General features: G+C 39.9%; 1 protein-coding gene across 10 annotated transcripts in view; it reads right to left on the bottom strand.

The window, feature by feature from the left end:
- Positions 1–39: 39 nt before the first annotated feature.
- RASAL2 (RAS protein activator like 2) overlaps positions 40–17,646 on the bottom strand; it is a 396,637-nt gene continuing 379,030 nt past the window's right edge. For 7 of the 10 annotated variants that reach the window (XM_037022379.2, XM_037022380.2, XM_037022378.2 and 4 more), the window contains 5 exons: positions 12,688–12,822; positions 10,860–11,062; positions 9,532–9,619; positions 7,977–8,007; positions 40–5,687 (listed from right to left, as the gene is read on the bottom strand). In XM_037022379.2, the coding sequence (XP_036878274.2) occupies positions 5,545–5,687; positions 7,977–8,007; positions 9,532–9,619; positions 10,860–11,062; positions 12,688–12,822 (600 nt within the window). In that variant the 3' untranslated portion in view covers positions 40–5,544. The remainder of the gene's footprint in view (positions 5,688–7,976; positions 8,008–9,531; positions 9,620–10,859; positions 11,063–12,687; positions 12,823–17,646) is intronic. The other 3 variants (XM_037022384.2, XM_037022385.2, XM_037022377.2) reach the window with 1 other exon arrangement.

Here is a 17,646-nt window from a genome sequence, read left to right as displayed (position 1 = left end):
CTATAAGTAGAAATATATCAAATACAGTAGCAACTTAAGTCTGAAATGTTTAAAGTTAAAGTTTATTTGTATTCTTTGTAGGAATATCAATAAAAGACCTCAAACATATCTATATCTGTACATGTACAAGAAGCATCAAAAATTATTCACAGAACAAAAATAAATCTTCTTTAGAACAAGCCCAGGTAATGAAATGCAGATATGAATCTCACATATGGAACAATCTAAGTGCTACTAGCACAAAAATATGGCTTTAAAAATAAAATAAAACTGGGTTTTGTTTTTCTAAGGTGTACTTCTCTTTCTTGAAATAAAAAATAAATTATTTAGTACTACCATTGTAAAACAGTCACGTGTATTAACACACTCTTATTAAGGCCCTGGAGATGAAAATCAAATTCAGAAGGTAAATTCCTCATAGGTATGATTCAGGTTAATGTGCTGCTGTCTGCTTGAGTTAACTTTAATGTAACTATGAAATGTCTAAGCACCACTCAAAATTTAACCTTTACTATTTACTTCAGCTTTTCTGCAGGATAATGGTCATTGAGTCAATTAGTATTTAACCTTTTGGTGAACTGGGAGTGGAAATTTTTCTCTTGGGAGTTTAGAAATGACATAAATATGATATTTATACATAACTATTTGTACCTCCACACAGATGACAGAGACCCCTAAAACACAGCTTCTGTGGAAATCTCACTATAGCAACGTAGAAGAAATCTGCTTTTAAGTCCCAAACTAAAAAATTTCCTAGGGAAAAGTCAGGGCATTTGAATGAAAAATAAGAACTGAGTAGGAAATTAAAATGCTGAATTAGGGGCAAAAACTGCCATTTTGCTTTACTTGAGTGGCTCTTTGCACTGGCCAAGTCTTACTGGGGTTGGTAACTCAAACACCTGAGGATAAACTGATCAGGAACCATAGCTACTTCTTTCTGGATTCTACTCTCAGATCAGTAATACTCAACTTTCCTTCTACGACTCCCCATGGTATCAATAATGATACCTAGGTTCTTGACACAATGTCAAACCAAATCAATTTCAAGTCACTTTAACTTATATATACATATAACACATATGGTACATTCTAAAGAGGAAAGAACCACTGTTATAAAGCATAACAAATGTGAGCATAAGATCTAAAAAACCCAGGAAAGCTGGAAACTGCTGTTCTCTAAACTGGATTAACATTCAGAAAAAGGAAGCCTTAGAAACTGTGTGTTTTGTGTGGGTATGCATGTGTTGCCTACAGAAGTGGTCTTTCCATATATGTTTAAAGAGTGGAGGCCAAGAATATAGATCTTCCTGCATCCCTGAACCTTTGGGCTACTGAGAAGGCTCCTGTGCATTAGTCCCCTTTTGGATCATGTATCTTCCTCAGGTTCTTTCACTCCTCATGAGATATTTATTCCATCTCAGGCAAATTTTAGCACTTTTGTCCTTTCTAAACTCAAGAGCATTCAAAACAGGATCATGACAACAAGAGAATGCTTCTAGAACTAATGACACTCAAACACAAAGAGATTCTGTTAAAAAATTCAACACTCCAATGTATTTTGTTTTTCAAAAAACTAGTGCAACAGGTTGTTCCAACTGACATATTGTTAAAAACAAAGACCCCAAATGCTCGGCTCCATGGTAGCAGGTGGGAAGGTTACTATTCATTGTAGGGGCAGGCAAGAGATTTCACTACTGCACTTGAAAAAGGGAAGGGGAATAAAGAAAGCCCCATGGCTTTCCACAATCTATAGGAGAAGGTGGCCTCCCAAGGTGAAGCTGAAATGCAGTGAAGCTGTGGCAGGAGCTCTGGAGCTGGTGAGTCAGGCTGAGTGACAAGCTCAGTCTGGTGTCAAGTCTGGGCTAAGGGTCACATAGGACTCAGCTAATCGTGAGGAGCGTTCCTTCCCCAAGTCCAGTCCCCCAACCAGCCTTCTTAGGCACTCCAAACTGGAGACAACTAGGACTAAAGCTAGATAGAAGGCAAAGCAAATACTAACGCAAACTCACTGGATGGCAACTGTCTTGCTCTGGGGCTTCCAAAAAGAACTGCTTCCTATCTGGTGTACCTCTGAGGGCAGAGCAACAGCCAGGGGCTGACAGAACTGCATGTTCATAAGCTAAGATCATGGGTAGACTGAAAAGCTTTGCTTCTAAAGTTCAGTTCATTCTTATACACATACAGCAGTTGTAGACAGGAAATCCTACTTTTTCTTTCACTGTCCAACACCATCACAGGGAAAGGTGGAGCAGACCAAGAAAGCTAGTGTTGATCAACTCAATACCAAGTGAAAAAGGCAAAAAGCTACTGCAACATGGTTACCTTATCATACCACACTTCCCTTATCAAGGCACCGGAGCTCACCAGTATCTTGGCGATAGTGCCTGGGACACAGTGAGTGCTTCGGTGTTTGTCAGTTACCTAGTTAATCTCTCCTCTGGCATGGTTTCTGTTGCCGAGACTGAGGACATATGATGATCTGATGGAAATGTAACTCCTGTGGCTGTTTTAGCCCAGAAAGTGATGTCAAAGGGGGCTATGAAGCTCTTTCCTAAACCCCAACACTGTCCTTGTTAACGGCCAAGGACTAAGCACTCGGCAAGCACCTCACCTGAATTCCAGATCCCATTCTCCCTGGGACTGCACTGCACCCCGCGATGTGGTGATGTGGAGGGAGGGGAGGAAGACATGGCTATCTTACTCCACCCACTGCTCTTCAGCCCTGCACCTCCTCCCAGCTAAACTGAGGTATGTACTTTGTTGGGCTGAAGAAAAAGCCGATTAAGCAATATCACCACAAAAACCAATGGCTATTGGGGCCTTCTTCCAAACTTAAAAAAAAAAAAAATCTTTCAGAATAAATTACATAGATTGCAGAATTCTCTGAAAAAATACTCAGAAAAGTATTTGGATAGGAAGAGGCTCAGAGGATAATCTGGAATTTAACATCTGGCAACAACTCTGAACTTCTAACTTTATTTTTTTACTCTTTTCTCTTCATTCAAGATAACCTGGTAACAGAGGGCTGCATAATCTATCCAAACATTTTGGGCAATTAATCTTCTAAAGTAGGCAGCCCTCTAAAGAGCTCCCAAATGCCAATAAGATATATGCATCCATCAAAAACACAATTGGTTTTTTGTCTCCCCCAAGCCCCAATATAGGCAAGCTTATCAGTTCTCTGTGATCAATAACCAACACTCGAGAGCTTCCAAACATCAATGCAAGACAACTCCCTTGTTACATACTTAAGGCCATTGAAACTGACAATTCTTTTACCAGGTTTTCTGTGGCAAAACTCAAGGCTTTTACAATGAATAAATGAAATATGGCTAGAGCTGAGAAAACACAAGCAAAAAGAGACCTATACTTATATCCTCTCTTACTCAACAAAGGGCACTACAGAATTGATCATTTTTTTTCTATTAAAATAAGTGATTGGGACTGCAGAGATAAGAATTTGTGAAGTAACTATCAAGAAAATACACAGGTGGGTGGCAAAACATGCAGGTGTGAGGTCTGCAGATCAGGTAAGCACAATGGTATAGATCTCTGACTGGCAGAAATGGAAGTGTTATGAAGGGCAACGTCTTAAGAGGTTGTGAGGTAGGAAGGTCACGGTGGGGTTGCTAAAATGCAGGGTCCAACACAAAGATCCACCAGAGAGGGCAGTGCTCAAGACGTTAGGACCAAGCCTTCTACTCAGTGAAAAGACAGGCTTGGTGTCACTGTCTGGATTTCACCCAAGAGGACACGAAGAATGTTCTTTTATTCCCTTATAATATTTTGTTATTTAGAAACTATCACTCCATGCATATGCCCTCCCCCTGACCTCCTTGGGTCTTTTTGTCCTCTTCCCCTTTTCTTTCTTTTTAAAAAAGTTTGTAATTTAAAATAAACATCATTAACTTATTTGAGAAATGCTGCTCCATTCTCCAGATAAAGAACTACTTAGATTTTGCTTGAAGAGATTCACAACCTTCTTAACATTATATCTGACAGCATAGAAGGCATGAACTTTTCCTATTTGTGCAGTTATATGTACATATGTGTGACTATATATGTATATGTATTTCTATATATAATGCCTGTTTAACATGAAACTTCTGTATTTCTGATAAGTGTGTACTCAAGATGACACTTCATACCTCTGGAAAAAGGATGTAAAATTACCTTCCACTGACTGTTTTGTCCAACAGTAAGGCCAAGGATGACAACTGGTGAAACTGGGTCATTATTGCCAATGCTACTAAGATCATGGGGAATAACGATGGGCATGCTGTCCCTGCACTTGTTTCCTATTTCTCATAAGAGTAATCATGACTTTTAAGAGAGTGATGCTTCAGATTTGGATTTCCTTTCCAAACTGCACTGAGGGGATTAGAGGAAGGAGTAAAAGTTAGATTGAAATAAAATTACCCAGAGATTTGCTAGTATTATGGACAATCATTTTATCCCAAACAAAAAATGTAACTTATACATAGAAAATGTGTTTTTTTCAAAGGAAATATTAGGGGATGCCTGCTATGGTATGCTTAGCCCTTTTCTGTGTGGAGGAAAGGGTGTTTATTTCAGATGGCTTATGGACAGCATATCTGAATAACCTCTCCAGGGGAGAGTGACCCTGTCGGCGATGACTGCTCCCACCATAGGGCAGGAAGGGCAGCAGGTTATGAAGATGAACATGGTATGAAGAGACACAAATATTTATAGTTTTGTAAACTCTAAAGAGGAGAACACCCTTTATTACAACAGGGGTTTAAAATAAGGCCCCTATCTAAAATGGAAAATTCCCATCTGCTATAGGCAGAAGGAAATAAACATCAACAGGAGTTCAAAGAAAACACTCCTAAAGTCCAGTTTTGATGCAATGGCTCTTATCTGTGTCCTCTGAAACAGTGTATCCCCAAATCAGATTAGATGTCCATCCAGAGCCAGTCTTGACCAATGGGATAAACTATTTTGTTTGGATCTTGGTATTTGCATGTTTTCCTAAATGACAAGGGGGTCAGAGAAGGGTTTTTAAACTGGCAGATGAATCCCTGCAAAATTCATTCTGACAAAGTCCTATTGCACTCCATGTGCCTCTATCAGCTAGACAGACACATGGTTTCTGTCTCCAGGACCCCAGGCTCGATTCTCACTCACACACAGCTCCCACATTCCTCCTCTAATGAGTGCAGTGCTTTCACTAAGAGGGAAACAATAATAAAAATAGCAATAATTAAAAAGGTAATCTACATTATTAACTTCCTCTTGGTATATTACAGTGCTATTTACTGTACATGGCCCAGAACAAAGCTCCCTATGTACATAGAGACATGGGGGAAAGCATTGACCTGGGAAGTCTTAGCCTTATGCCCTGAAGACAAGGTTCCTTTCTTTATTCAAAAATTTCCCACCACTCTGGCGTTCGGAATAGCAACATTCTGTAAACCTGGTGGGGCTGAGTAGAAGGTGGGGACAGGAGAGTGGGGATATTTCCTTTCATCCCCTCCCCAGTCCGTTCAGTTGCAAAGCCATCAGCAGCTGCTGTTTCTGAATTCACCATTCTCCGTGATGGAAAGCTTGGTGGGGTTGGTGGGGGAGATGCCGTTGCGGGCCTGCATGCTGTACCGCTCCTTCACCTGTGTCAGTGCGCTCATGAGTCTGGTGTTGGCTGAATCCAGGGACACGATCCGTTTTTCCTATAACACACCAGTCATGGATTTATTCAGGCGACATGCAGGAAGTCACACCAAAATCCACTACCGAATGACTGTTCTAATGCCTTCTATTGAACAGCAATATGCATGCTGCTTCCTGGACAAATGGAACATCTCTGCCTCTTTCTGCACACTAGTCAGGTTCAGCTTTCCCTGAATGGGTCTGCGTTTATTTTCTTTCTCTTTTCCTTTTAGCAAAGTAGGATCCATTATTCATTCTCCCTTGGGATGCTAGGATGTCATAGAAAAATGACACCTACTGTTACTTCAGACTATGCAAGAGAGGTGTCAAGCTGACTTACTGTATTGAGTGCTCTGGATCAGAATTTAAACATGGAAATTAGGTGGCAAAGAAAGAAGCACCAGAGGTTTCATTTCACAGACGAGAAGTGCATATGCCCTGTGGGTTCTTAGCCCCAAAAGAGGGCACATAAGTCACTTCAGAAAGAATTCACATTGTGCTCAAAATTAAAACAATACATGGTGGCAGTTTATAGTCACCAACAAAGTGAGGATGCAGCAGCAAAAGGGGGAAAAGCAGCCGAAAGCTCAGGCCAAGGAGTTGTTTGAATATGGGAAGGGAGATGTGGTCAAAGGGGGATGCCATAAACATAACACATGAAAACAGACAGAGAACACAAGCTCCTAGACTCATTCCAGCTCAGAGGTACTCCAAGAAAGCTACCCAGTAAGGACACTGCTTTCATTTTACTTTTGAGTCTCTGAAAAAAGAAAATGCCTTAGAACCAATATTTTGGAACCAAAAATTGTTGAATACATATACACAAAAAAAAAACAAGAAGGAAAAATGGGCCAAAAAAAAGGCAACCTAAAAGAAAGTAGTCTTATCTAAATTAAAAGATCCTATCAAAATAGTATCACTCTCACAAAGATTAGGAAAGAAACCTTAATCTTAGTTTTAGCAGCTAGATAAATCATTCCAGAACCTTTCCAACCTGAAGCCATTATTTTTTAGAAAACTAATGTTGAGAAGGTCAGTCTTTACCTATGCCCATGAAATTAATAAGAAAATAGCACGTGAGGAACAATGCCCACAGCATTCCTACCCCACGAGAGTCTGAGCCCACCCAGGGAAAAGGAGGTAAGGTAGTCACGGTGAGGTTCCGAGAGGCGTATAAGGGCTGAGGGCTGACGGTGTGCCTTGCTGTTGAAGCAGTGGCTACCCAGGGCCTTGGGCAGCACTGCTCTGCTGGAACAGGCCGCCAGCAGGATGCAGAGTGGAGACCACTGCCCTGGGGGAAAATCAGGTAAAAGCATATACAGTAGCAGCATCAAGTGGTGCTTCCCCTTAATCTCCTGCTTTGGGAGTTGGCCACTATGTGTATGGAAGCAGGGCCAATGGTTTCAGAAGTATGAAAAAAAAACTAGTTCACATGTGTTACTGTCATTAAAAAAATCCATCGTTTCCCTGAGGGAGAACTTGGGTGGTAAGATACACAAACTCAGCATTATTAACTAACCATTCATCTAGGATAAGATGTCTTTTACTTTGGGAAGGCAAGGTGTTTTAAGAATAGGCACAATTCAAAGAAAGATCTACAAAATTTAAAAATAATAATAATTAATAAAAAACATAGCCAATGGAGTTTACTGGGATAACAGATACAGCTCTTTTAAAAGTCAGTAAGTTAGGATTGGCCAGTGGTTACCAGGAAACAAGAGGTGGGAGCCAAATACGATGTTTCCCTGCTATGGTTAGGAATGATCTCTATACAGAATAACTGCTAATATCTTGAAATGATTAAAAAAAAAGAAAAGATATTTCAGTATTTGGATAAATTATAATGCTCCAGTATTAAGGAATGTAGGATTCCTCAAGGATTATCCAAAAAAAATTAGGCATTTGTAAAAAATGGTTTGACTATTACAGGGTGAAAAAGAAGGCTCAGAATGGTTGTTAATTATTTCTTACAAGAGTAACAGCTGAAGCCAAGGATCCCCCCCTCCTAAACAGCTGAAAGTTTCCATGTGGAGAAACTCCCTTTTGTAATTCTCCTCAGTGCCAACTTCTCAAAATAAAACAAAAAGTAAAAGAAAAAAAATCAAGTAGGGACTTTTAAAAGTCAAGTTCAGTTGACAAAATATGCTCTGATCCTTTGATTCTGCCTGGGTTGAAAGGCAAAGCAGTGCAGCCCATGCCTGACAGGAAGGAGTTCAAGTGCGGGAAGGGCAGGAGCTGGAATGTGTAGGAGGCCAGTGTGCTGGGCTGGGACTGGGACTGCTCAGCTAGAGAACGGACAGGTTACTTGCCTGTTGGTACAATCTCATCTCCATTTATGACCTGGAATTTAACACAGCGGAGATATCACTTGCAACAGTAACTAGGCAGCTGCTTGCTTCTCCTAGGAGGGCCCTTCTCCAACTGAGTTACATGGAGAGATCCGGGGGTGGAAGGAAGCACAGTCCCTGGTCTGATGTTTGAGAAATGGCCCCTTAGCGCCATTACCAGGATCCCCATGGCAGCGTGACAAGGCCCAGGGCAGGTGACTGCCTCACCAGTGCAGTGCTCCCCCTCGCACAGTTACAGATAGAAAGCAGCTGCTCTGGGCTGGGCCTTGTAGCATAGCCTGACCCTAGGAGACAGGCTGACTTCAGGGACAAGCTTTCCTGCAGGGGCACAGGACTGCTGAGACAGGTGAAAACCAGTTCACTGGGCACCTGGCCGTACTGTTTTGGGAAATGTTGGGCCCAACTCTACTATAAGGAAAGTAACCATATTCATTTCAGAAATATTTTCTACCACCAGTGGCACCAAGCTGATGTCAGGAACATCAAAGTATGGGAGGCTTTCACCCTAAACGTGTGTTCATTCTAGTAAATGATGCCAGAAGGGCTGCTCTGCTCCAGCAAACACTTAAGACTTAAGATTTATCCTTACAAAGGAAAGGATCTGATAGAAAAAGTCATTCATTAGAAAAGAACATAAAGTCCTTGCTCCCATTTTTATGTCACAGCTTAGCCACAGGTGATGATATTTATGGATGAGAAATGCAAACCTGGCTGGGCTATCTTCAGGGAGGTGGTACATTCAATGGCTGGACCAGCCACTATCAAAGCTGCACGTTTTATTTGTTTCACTCTAAGAAATACAAGGTTTGCACTGATAAAATGAAAAGGAATTAGAAACATTTCCTGTATCCTGGATTTTGCTCTAATCACTGATGTGACCCTGTGAGGTGCTCCTGGCAGTCATCATGCCATTTGTGTCACAAGTATAAGCCACAAAGAGCAGAGGCCCAGGTTCTGCCTTCATCAACCAAGAGAGGCTCTCTAAGCACAGCGCCAACAAAAAAGGGCAGCCAAGCATATGCCAGCATCTGTGTCAAACCCTGAACCCAAGGAATAACAAGGGAAGGGATCTTCCACAGCCCTTGCAGTCCCACTACTGTCTGGGGCTGGAGGTCACTGGCACAGTGGACGTGACTGACAAGACCCTGAACATCACAGCCAAGCCATGGTCAGTGGCGGTCACAAGCCAGACACATGCAGTGTACTTTTCACAGTTACCCCCTTAGGGAATGCCCTCCTTTCCAGAAGGAAAGAAGCAAGCCCATCATGCATGAGGGGCTGAGATGTCAAGCAACTGCACTAAGCACGCTAATACTTTGCTGGGTTGACAGACTTGTCACCAGTTAAAGGAAAAGCAATAGAGGTCACATGAAACTCTGTTAAACTTCAAAAGGTAATACTGAGAACTTTCCAGTGACCCATTTCCAGTACGTGCTGTGGTATTTGCAAGGGGTGGGAAGCCAGTAAGTAATAGTTTGGTAAACAAGAGCCTTTTACTAGAGTCAGAGCTACTTACCTGTGCATCAATTATTTTTTGCTTTGCATCAATAACTGCTTGCATCTCAGCATGATCCTTCTTCAATTCCTCTTCCACAGCCATTAGCCTAGAATGTGGCAGGAAGACATATCAATGACTTTAAAGAGAGAACTTGCTGATGTGGAGGACAAGAAACCCTAAACTCATCCTGGTTCCATTCCCACTCCTCCCTGACAAATGATCTGCAACCAGACTTTCTTCTCTCCTACCCTGGAAGAAGATCTCAGAGGCTGGTTCTCCACCTTAGACGGGACCTCATGCATTTTCATCTCCTCTGGGACAGTATCGCCTGATCATTTCCTCTCTCTCCTCTATCAGATTCTCCCCTCAGCACAGCTGATTTCATCTTAAAATATCAAGCCAACCAATAAAAAATAAACAACCCTCTCTTAGTCTCAAATAATCACCTTGTCACAACTGCCCTTTCTTTTCCCCTGCACAGCTAAGGTTCCTGAGGATTCTGTACTTAGGAGGCCTACTTTCTTCCGCATCCCTCACTCACACCTTAACCCACTGATGTTTCACCCATGAAACTGCTCTCAGTAAGACTGCTAACACCTTCATGCTGCTAGAACAACAAACCTTTTCTGTCTTCATTTTACTTGCTCTGTCTACTGCATTTGACAACATGGACCCACAGTGGTTCTGAGCATGGACTCTGGGGCTTGACGGCCTGGCTTCAAACCCTGGTTGCCCCATTAAGTGACCCTGGGCAAGTGACTTAATGGATGTGTTGTCTGTTTCTTTATTTGTAAAATGAGAGTAATAATAATGCCTACCTCAGAGTTGGCATTCAATAAATTATTATTAACAGATTAAACAAAGTGTTATTTATAAAGTATTTGGAAGAGTGTCTGGCCCACAGTGTCTGGCAAAGTTGACCTCTCTCTCAGCCTCCCTTGTCACCCTCGGCACTCTCTCTCGGTTCTCTGGCCCTAAAGATATCCAGTGAAACTACCCTCCATGTCTCTGGACTTGTGAGACACTAAGTTAGTCTTGGACTTGGAATACTTCAGATTTTTGAAATCCAGTTCTCCTCTAAGACCACTCAAGTGAGTAACTAAGTTTTATTTTTCTAGTTGTTACAATTAAAGAAAAACTGACTACCTCTTTCTTTAAAGGCCTACACTAAGGCCTCACATTTAGAAGATTTTAAGAGATCTGGTCAGTCTTTGCCTTGGTACTAAGCACCACAGACCACGTGCAGAGTTGAAATGGCTCTCGCTGCCACTGCTTGCGGACTCTGGATCACCCGCCTCCTTTGGACCCTGAACCAGCCCACAGCCACCACCAGGCGATGCGCGGACCTGCTGATGATGCTCTTCATCTGGCTGTCCTTCTCCTCCTGCTGCCTGCGGAGCCGCTCCTCGCTGTCCTCCAGCCGGGCCTTGTACTCCAGCAGCAGCTTCTGCATCTGCTGCTCCTGTACCAGCAGCCGGCGCTCGTACTCCTCCAGCCGCCGGCTGGACACCCGCAGGCGCTCCTTCAGTTTGGTAATTTCCTGCTCATACTAGAGTAGACGAGAAGAGGCACCAAAGACAAGGGGAGAGAAACTGGAGTTACACTGGTTTTAGAAATCTGTGTTTACTTTTCAGGCGATGTACCTGGATGCTGTCTGAGCTCCCATTCCATGTGCTGCTAACGCTCTTTAAAATTATCAACAGGCATAAATGGTAAGGAGCTCTGCCCTCCTCCTAAAATTACATTTTTAACTTTAACTTGTCTCTTTCTCCACTTTGAACTACCAGTTGCTGTAAGCCACACCCAATCTGTGATGGTATGAAATGAGAGCAGGAGACAAAGATCAAGCACTTAGCAGCCTGACAAATCACTTAAAATAAGCCAAAAGCCAGTTGTGTGTAAGGGAGAAGATTTATGTATCACCACCTGTACTGTAGGGTCTCAACATATCTTGCCATTCCTTCACTTTACTGGAATCAGTCCTTTAGAGAACAAGCAACATGTCTATAATGTTAAGCTACTAAATCAATAAATAGAATTTTGTGGCAGAGCAGGCTATTGTTGCTTTCTCTCTGACTATAAAAGGGTAAAATATTCAGGGCACAAACACTAAGCAAAAGGCCTACATGTTCTCTCAGGCTGATTCCTACTGCCTCTTGGCTCATTTTCATGGTTTGGCTCATCTGCCCAATTTGGTAGTGCTTGCTGGAACACATATGTCTGTTTTCTCACTAAAGCTTTATATAAATTTATATAAACTAAAGCTTTATAAAAATTTTCTCACTAAAGCTCTATTCAATTAAATTGGTTACATGGCCCTTTCTTGTACTGAAGTTGGAGCATAGTGGAATGTCAGACCTCTTGATGAGGTGAGAAGCATAAGCCTTCCTTAGATGATCAACTTAAATCTATTAGTAGTTAATGATAAAGCTATATGGCACTTCGTAAAATGCAATCTATTTTCACATAATATTCCACACAATCGACAATCAGATGATAAGTTTCTGCTTACCCAACATCAAGGTCCTAAACTATGCTTGTTAATCCAGAAGGTCAAAGGGGACAATTTTTAGGACAGTTTAAAGAGGTAAACTGCATAAACAAGCAGAGTTTAGAGTCATGCTGGTAAGTAAGCAGAAGCTGATTGTTTAGTTGCTAATTAAATGAGATAATGCCATACATGATGTCAAGGTTCTTGTTTGATAATCCTTTTTTTCCATGCCGACTTTTCTTTAAAACAAAACTGAATAGATAATGTCTTTTAAAAAATCATCTGTACAGCCATAAGTTCTTTATTCAAAAACAAAAAGACAAAATTATTGCTAAGATATAGAAAGGAAATCTATTCCAAGAGTAATGTTGGCCTTACTTGAAGACTAGCACTAAATATTCACCTAGAACTACTAGAAATGAATAGCAGAGTATTCTCTAAATTAAGGCAGCCTACATAAAAATAAAAATACAGTTAACCCTCCCCACCCTTCAGCTTGATGGGCATTTTCCAAATTTTTACACAGACATTACTGAATCATTATACATAGATATGTATATGATGATTCACAGAAGAGGCAGAAATGAAGTTGAAGTGGGGAGATCATGCTCTTGGCTAGACAACCCTTTTGGTGACCTCTCACTGTGGGGGCATTAAGTCAGTAAAGACAGACTAGGTTCTACCTTCTCAGCATGCTTGGCTTCATCTTGATTTTGCTCAGATTCTTCCACGTCCTCTTCATATTGCCCATTGTTCAGAACCCAGGCTGCTGTCCTCTCTACTGGGGACATTGTGGCAGAGTCCACAGGAGACTGAACCTGCATCAGAAATACTTGTTAGTATCTCCCCAAACAGCTCATCTACAATCTATGTTTCATAAAGAGAGCTATTTTTGGAAGACATACCTTGACCCCTGTTTTCTAGTAAATGCTCTCAGCTCTCAGTAATATTTTATTAATACCAGGGCTGGGGTGAGGAAAGAGAATATCCATTTGTATAAGAATAAACTATTCCTATGTATCACGTCAATGAACCTGCCTTTTTCTTGCTCTGAAGAAAGCCAAGGCCTTAAAATTATTAGTTAGTCGTGTGTTCCAAACTACTAATGAAATTAAGATGATGAAAGAATGAGAGGAAAAAAGCACAACTTGGTTGATTGCTCAGGTGAGGAAACATCTGTTTAACCCAGAGATGATCAGGAACCAAAGAAATGATTAATGTCAAACAAACTCACAAGGTGCCTATTTATGTATCAGAATGCCAAATGCTTAATTTTCATATTAACCCTTTAGAGAAAGAGAAAGAGACAAGAAAAGTGATACTGTTCTTACAAAGTTGTAAAAAACGGGGTCATTTTTATAGAGCATGGACTTTTTGATGGGTAGGACTACTCAGAAATCCACACTGTAGCCAGAAAGTTTCTTAATGAATAGAGGATCAAAACAATAGATATCGAATTAGTCTAAGGGATATTTCCATCCAGTTAGGAAAGCTAAATACATTATCCTTTTCTAATAGAGATATATAGAGTGATAAGAATTTTGGCCTTTAGTAGTAAACTTGGCCACTTCAATTGTTACTTAATCTCTTCAATACTTTTTTCCTAACTTACCGAAAAGGGGTATGTCTGGGATGGGATATATCACCATCACCACATGTCCTGATCATCTCACAGGGAGTTGTAAGGATTGAGTAAGATATTGTATATGAAAGTTTTTGGAAATTACAGAGTATTGTTGAGCTTAGATGTTATTACCATATTATGTTTGGAAAACCGGCACTGGATAAAACTGATATTAGGACTACTGAACATTAGTGCTCTTTCCAAAAAAATGCTGAAAATACACTACAGATTCTTTTTCTCTTGCCTGCCTTAGGGAGAGAACAAAAATTGTACGTGAGTTAGTCTTTTTATAATTAAAATGGATTTCTATTTTGAGGATCAAAACTCTATAATCTCATAATTGAAGAGAATTTTCTCCCCCATGCAGAGCTACCTTAAGAGTCTTTGTATCTTTCTGGAATAGAACCCAGTTAAACTCTAAATAGATATTTTAAAAGAAGGGGTAGTTTTGGTGAATTTGAGATTTAGAAAGAATAGATGAAAAAACTGGTTGCAGAGACTGAAAGGTTATCAAAGATGGGTTGGGAGAGATCCCACAAAAATATGCATGCAAAAGTAATATGAGGGTATTTCTTAAAGGTTTGAAGAAGAACCTCCTGGTTTGGTTGATTTACAACCAGAATACAGATACGTATCAATAAAAAGTGGCTTTATGCCTAAGGCTCACACAAGCAACTGTTAATGAACAGCTAGCCATTTTCTTTAAAGCCCTTTTCTCCACCATGTCAAGAAACATGTAAACAAGTCTTAAACTTCAGTACTCTCAGTTCTTAAATGCCTACCTCTATCTCTACTACGGTAGGTAGATGTGTTTTTTATACTTCGTTCATTTGTGTATCACTGACATTATTTTTGTTATAACCACATTATCCCTGATATATTAATGATGTATATGTATGATCTCTTTAAAAAAGCCCTTTTCAGTTAACTAAGTCTTTATACTAAGCAATAATATTAGTAAAAATCTTAAGTTTATATATATATTTATAAATACATTTTTATATTAATAATTTTATGTTTTTCTAATATGTATTATAATAACTACATGATTAATTAAGTAAAAACCTTTAATCTTTAAATAATTTTAAGTACCACACTTTGGGAACACTGGCCTATAGAATATATGGTCATCTATAAAAAAGAAGATAACAATTACCTACATTAAAACAAATGAGATATCAATAAAAGCACTTTGTAAAGTGCAAAGTATTTCACACACACACAGAGTTCTCCCCTTACTGGATTTTAAAAGCAGAGGAAAATAAATTGCTTTAGTATGTTAGAGAAAATAGTTTAACCATAAGGTTTTTATTTGATATATGTACACCTGAAAGACAAAAGAATGTGGTTCTGAGTCTTAATAAATTAATAGAAAGTCAATATTTAAAAGAGACAAATGTCTCTTTAATTTTATTATCTTATTTTAGCACATAGGACACAGGAAAGCTGCTTTTCTGTGAAACTAGGATTTTCTATTCAATAGCAGTTTGAGATAGAGTAGCTACTAAAACTAATAACTTTACTGTCTGGAATTTATTACTTCGAGGTAGCTAATTCAATAGGTTTCTCCTTTAGATAAATAACAAGATATTGCTTGAATGAACTTTCTTTTCCTGTGATTTGTTATGGGCAACTATTTATCAAGTGCCTATAAATGCACTGCAAACTAATGGTATTCCTAAGAACACACTAAGGAAAGATCTCAGCCCCTAAAAACATATTAAAAACAACAACTCCTTAGGGTAATACAGGCTTTTAACTGTTAAGTGAGAAGCTGTAAAATCAAGAATTTTTTCATTCTGAGATAGAGCAGGGAAATGGGACAAGGGTCATGCCATTGTAAAATCTACTTAGCCTGCAAAAAAGTCCCAGCTTATTCTTTAACTTTATCTATATGCTGTTCTTCCTTTTCTTCAAGCCCCCTTAATCAGTTAAGAAATTTTATAACCAGGACAGGAGAGAGACCTCTGAAGTGTAAATGAACCTATGTGGATAAAGAATGACAGGATCCGACTAAGACAGTCACCTAAATAACCCTATTCTTAGGACAAAACTTCAAAGGAATTATGAATCATCTCTATATGTCATGCCTTATGCTGACCCCTCCCACCAAAGGGTCCTATAAAACCCCAAACCCTAACCCTTAAGCGTGTCTCCTCTCTGAGGTTGCCCACACTCCCGTCTGAATGTGTACTATCTTATATCAAATAAACTCTCTTGTTGCATAAGCTGACTGCACTTGTCTCTGAATTCTCTTCCATAACAAAGACAAGAAATCTTCAACCTCCATCTCTGGTGGTAAAAGTCTTTGTCATTTTGCTATTTCATTGAGATGTCTAGACTTAAGCATATGTCTTCACTCTCTCTGCCCTACTTCAGACAAGTAGGAAAGGGCTACTGACATCTCGGATCTGGGCTTTCAAGTTCCCATTGCCTAGGTGAACTGTATAAGATTGCGGCTGTAACCATTATGCTCTTTAGTAGTCTGCCTGAAAATCTTTCTTTGCATTGGGAAGTTCAAAGCCTAATTCACTCCATCCAGTGCTCTGTGGCTCCCCCAAATCCTGGGGTGTTAGAGGCTTAGTTCCCAGGCTGTGCAGGTTCAAGAGGACTCTGGATGCCAGGTGACTGGCTTTAGGAGATGGCAAGGGATTTGCTCTATGCTGAGCAGGAGTTCAATGAACTTTCCTTTCCTCCCTCTGCTCTCCCTTGCTCTCTGCTGCCTGCATAGCTGCTGCCATTCACTACTACTATTATTTAATGAATTCCTTCCTTACCCACACTCGTCCAACCTGTTTGATTATTCTTTCTCAATCAGAGTATCAGAGTCAAGAACCCTCTCTTGCCTGGGTTGAGATTTCACCTAGTGTACAGGACAGACCTCCCCAGACGCAGCTGCTTGACAATAATTTCACTGGTGATGGTGGTAGCTACCTTATCTTCAGAAGGACTATCAATATCAGTAATCCAGTGATCAGGAGAGACTATTCAGTGGGACAATGGAAACTGGGCATTTGGGTCTATTCCTATTTTACTGGTTGAATCTGATTTTGAACTACTTCCCAATATATCCTAGCACTTTGCATAACATACGGTAGGTGGTCACTAACTTTTGGAAAAAACAGACTATTCCTTGTCTTCATGATTAGACCTTTACATAATTATAGAGACAGAAAGTAAAGTAATATTGAATGAATCAAAAATAGTTACTGTGTTATACTGGAAGAAAAGAGAGGTGATTTTTGTTTCAAAATTATTCTTTGTTGTAATACATTCTTCACATGAAAAAACTATATACTATCTTCTACCTTTTTCTATTGGACTCACGTGTGCTTATTTCCCAATTAGACTGTCAATCCTTGAGGCATGGCACCATATCATATGGATTTTTAAATGGTAGTAACTATATATATGCACAATAGATGCTCCATAAAACACTATTCATTTATTGATACTCTGGATTTCTTTTATAATTCATTATTGAAGTATAAATTTAAAAATTTATTACTAAGACAAAGATATTGTTTTTCCTTTGGTCCTTTGGAAATAGGCTTTTTCCTCAATGGTTGTTCCATTTCTTTTACAAGCTGGATAGATAGCAAAATTTACCATCTCTAGTTTAGAGTCAAAGAAATTGAGAAGAGAAGTTGTAAGTGGTTCGGATCACATTTTGCTTAGCTACAGCCTTTGGAAGAGCATTTATATCCACTGACTTTCAACAGTGGATCATTAAAGAAAATGAGGGATGAAACATACAAAAAGAAAAGGAGCAGGAATTCCTATCAGGAGTATCTCCCTTTGAGAAAGAAGATATATAGGGTTTCTCTGGGAAAAATAATAATGCTACAGGGCAAAAGGGGCAGAGACAGCAGTTTCACTGATTCTACAATGAGTCATAGCCTGGCTATTTGAGGACAATTGAGAACAGGCCGGTTTCCTGTTCTTTGCTCATATTTAATAGATATAAGTAAGACTTGTTGGTTTCTGCTTCTCCATAGTCTGAAACAGTCAGGTTCCC

Source organism: Manis javanica, chromosome 11, assembly GCF_040802235.1.
Source record: "Manis javanica isolate MJ-LG chromosome 11, MJ_LKY, whole genome shotgun sequence".
Lineage (NCBI taxonomy): Eukaryota > Metazoa > Chordata > Mammalia > Pholidota > Manidae > Manis > Manis javanica.
This window is presented reverse-complemented; position numbering and strand designations above follow the sequence as displayed.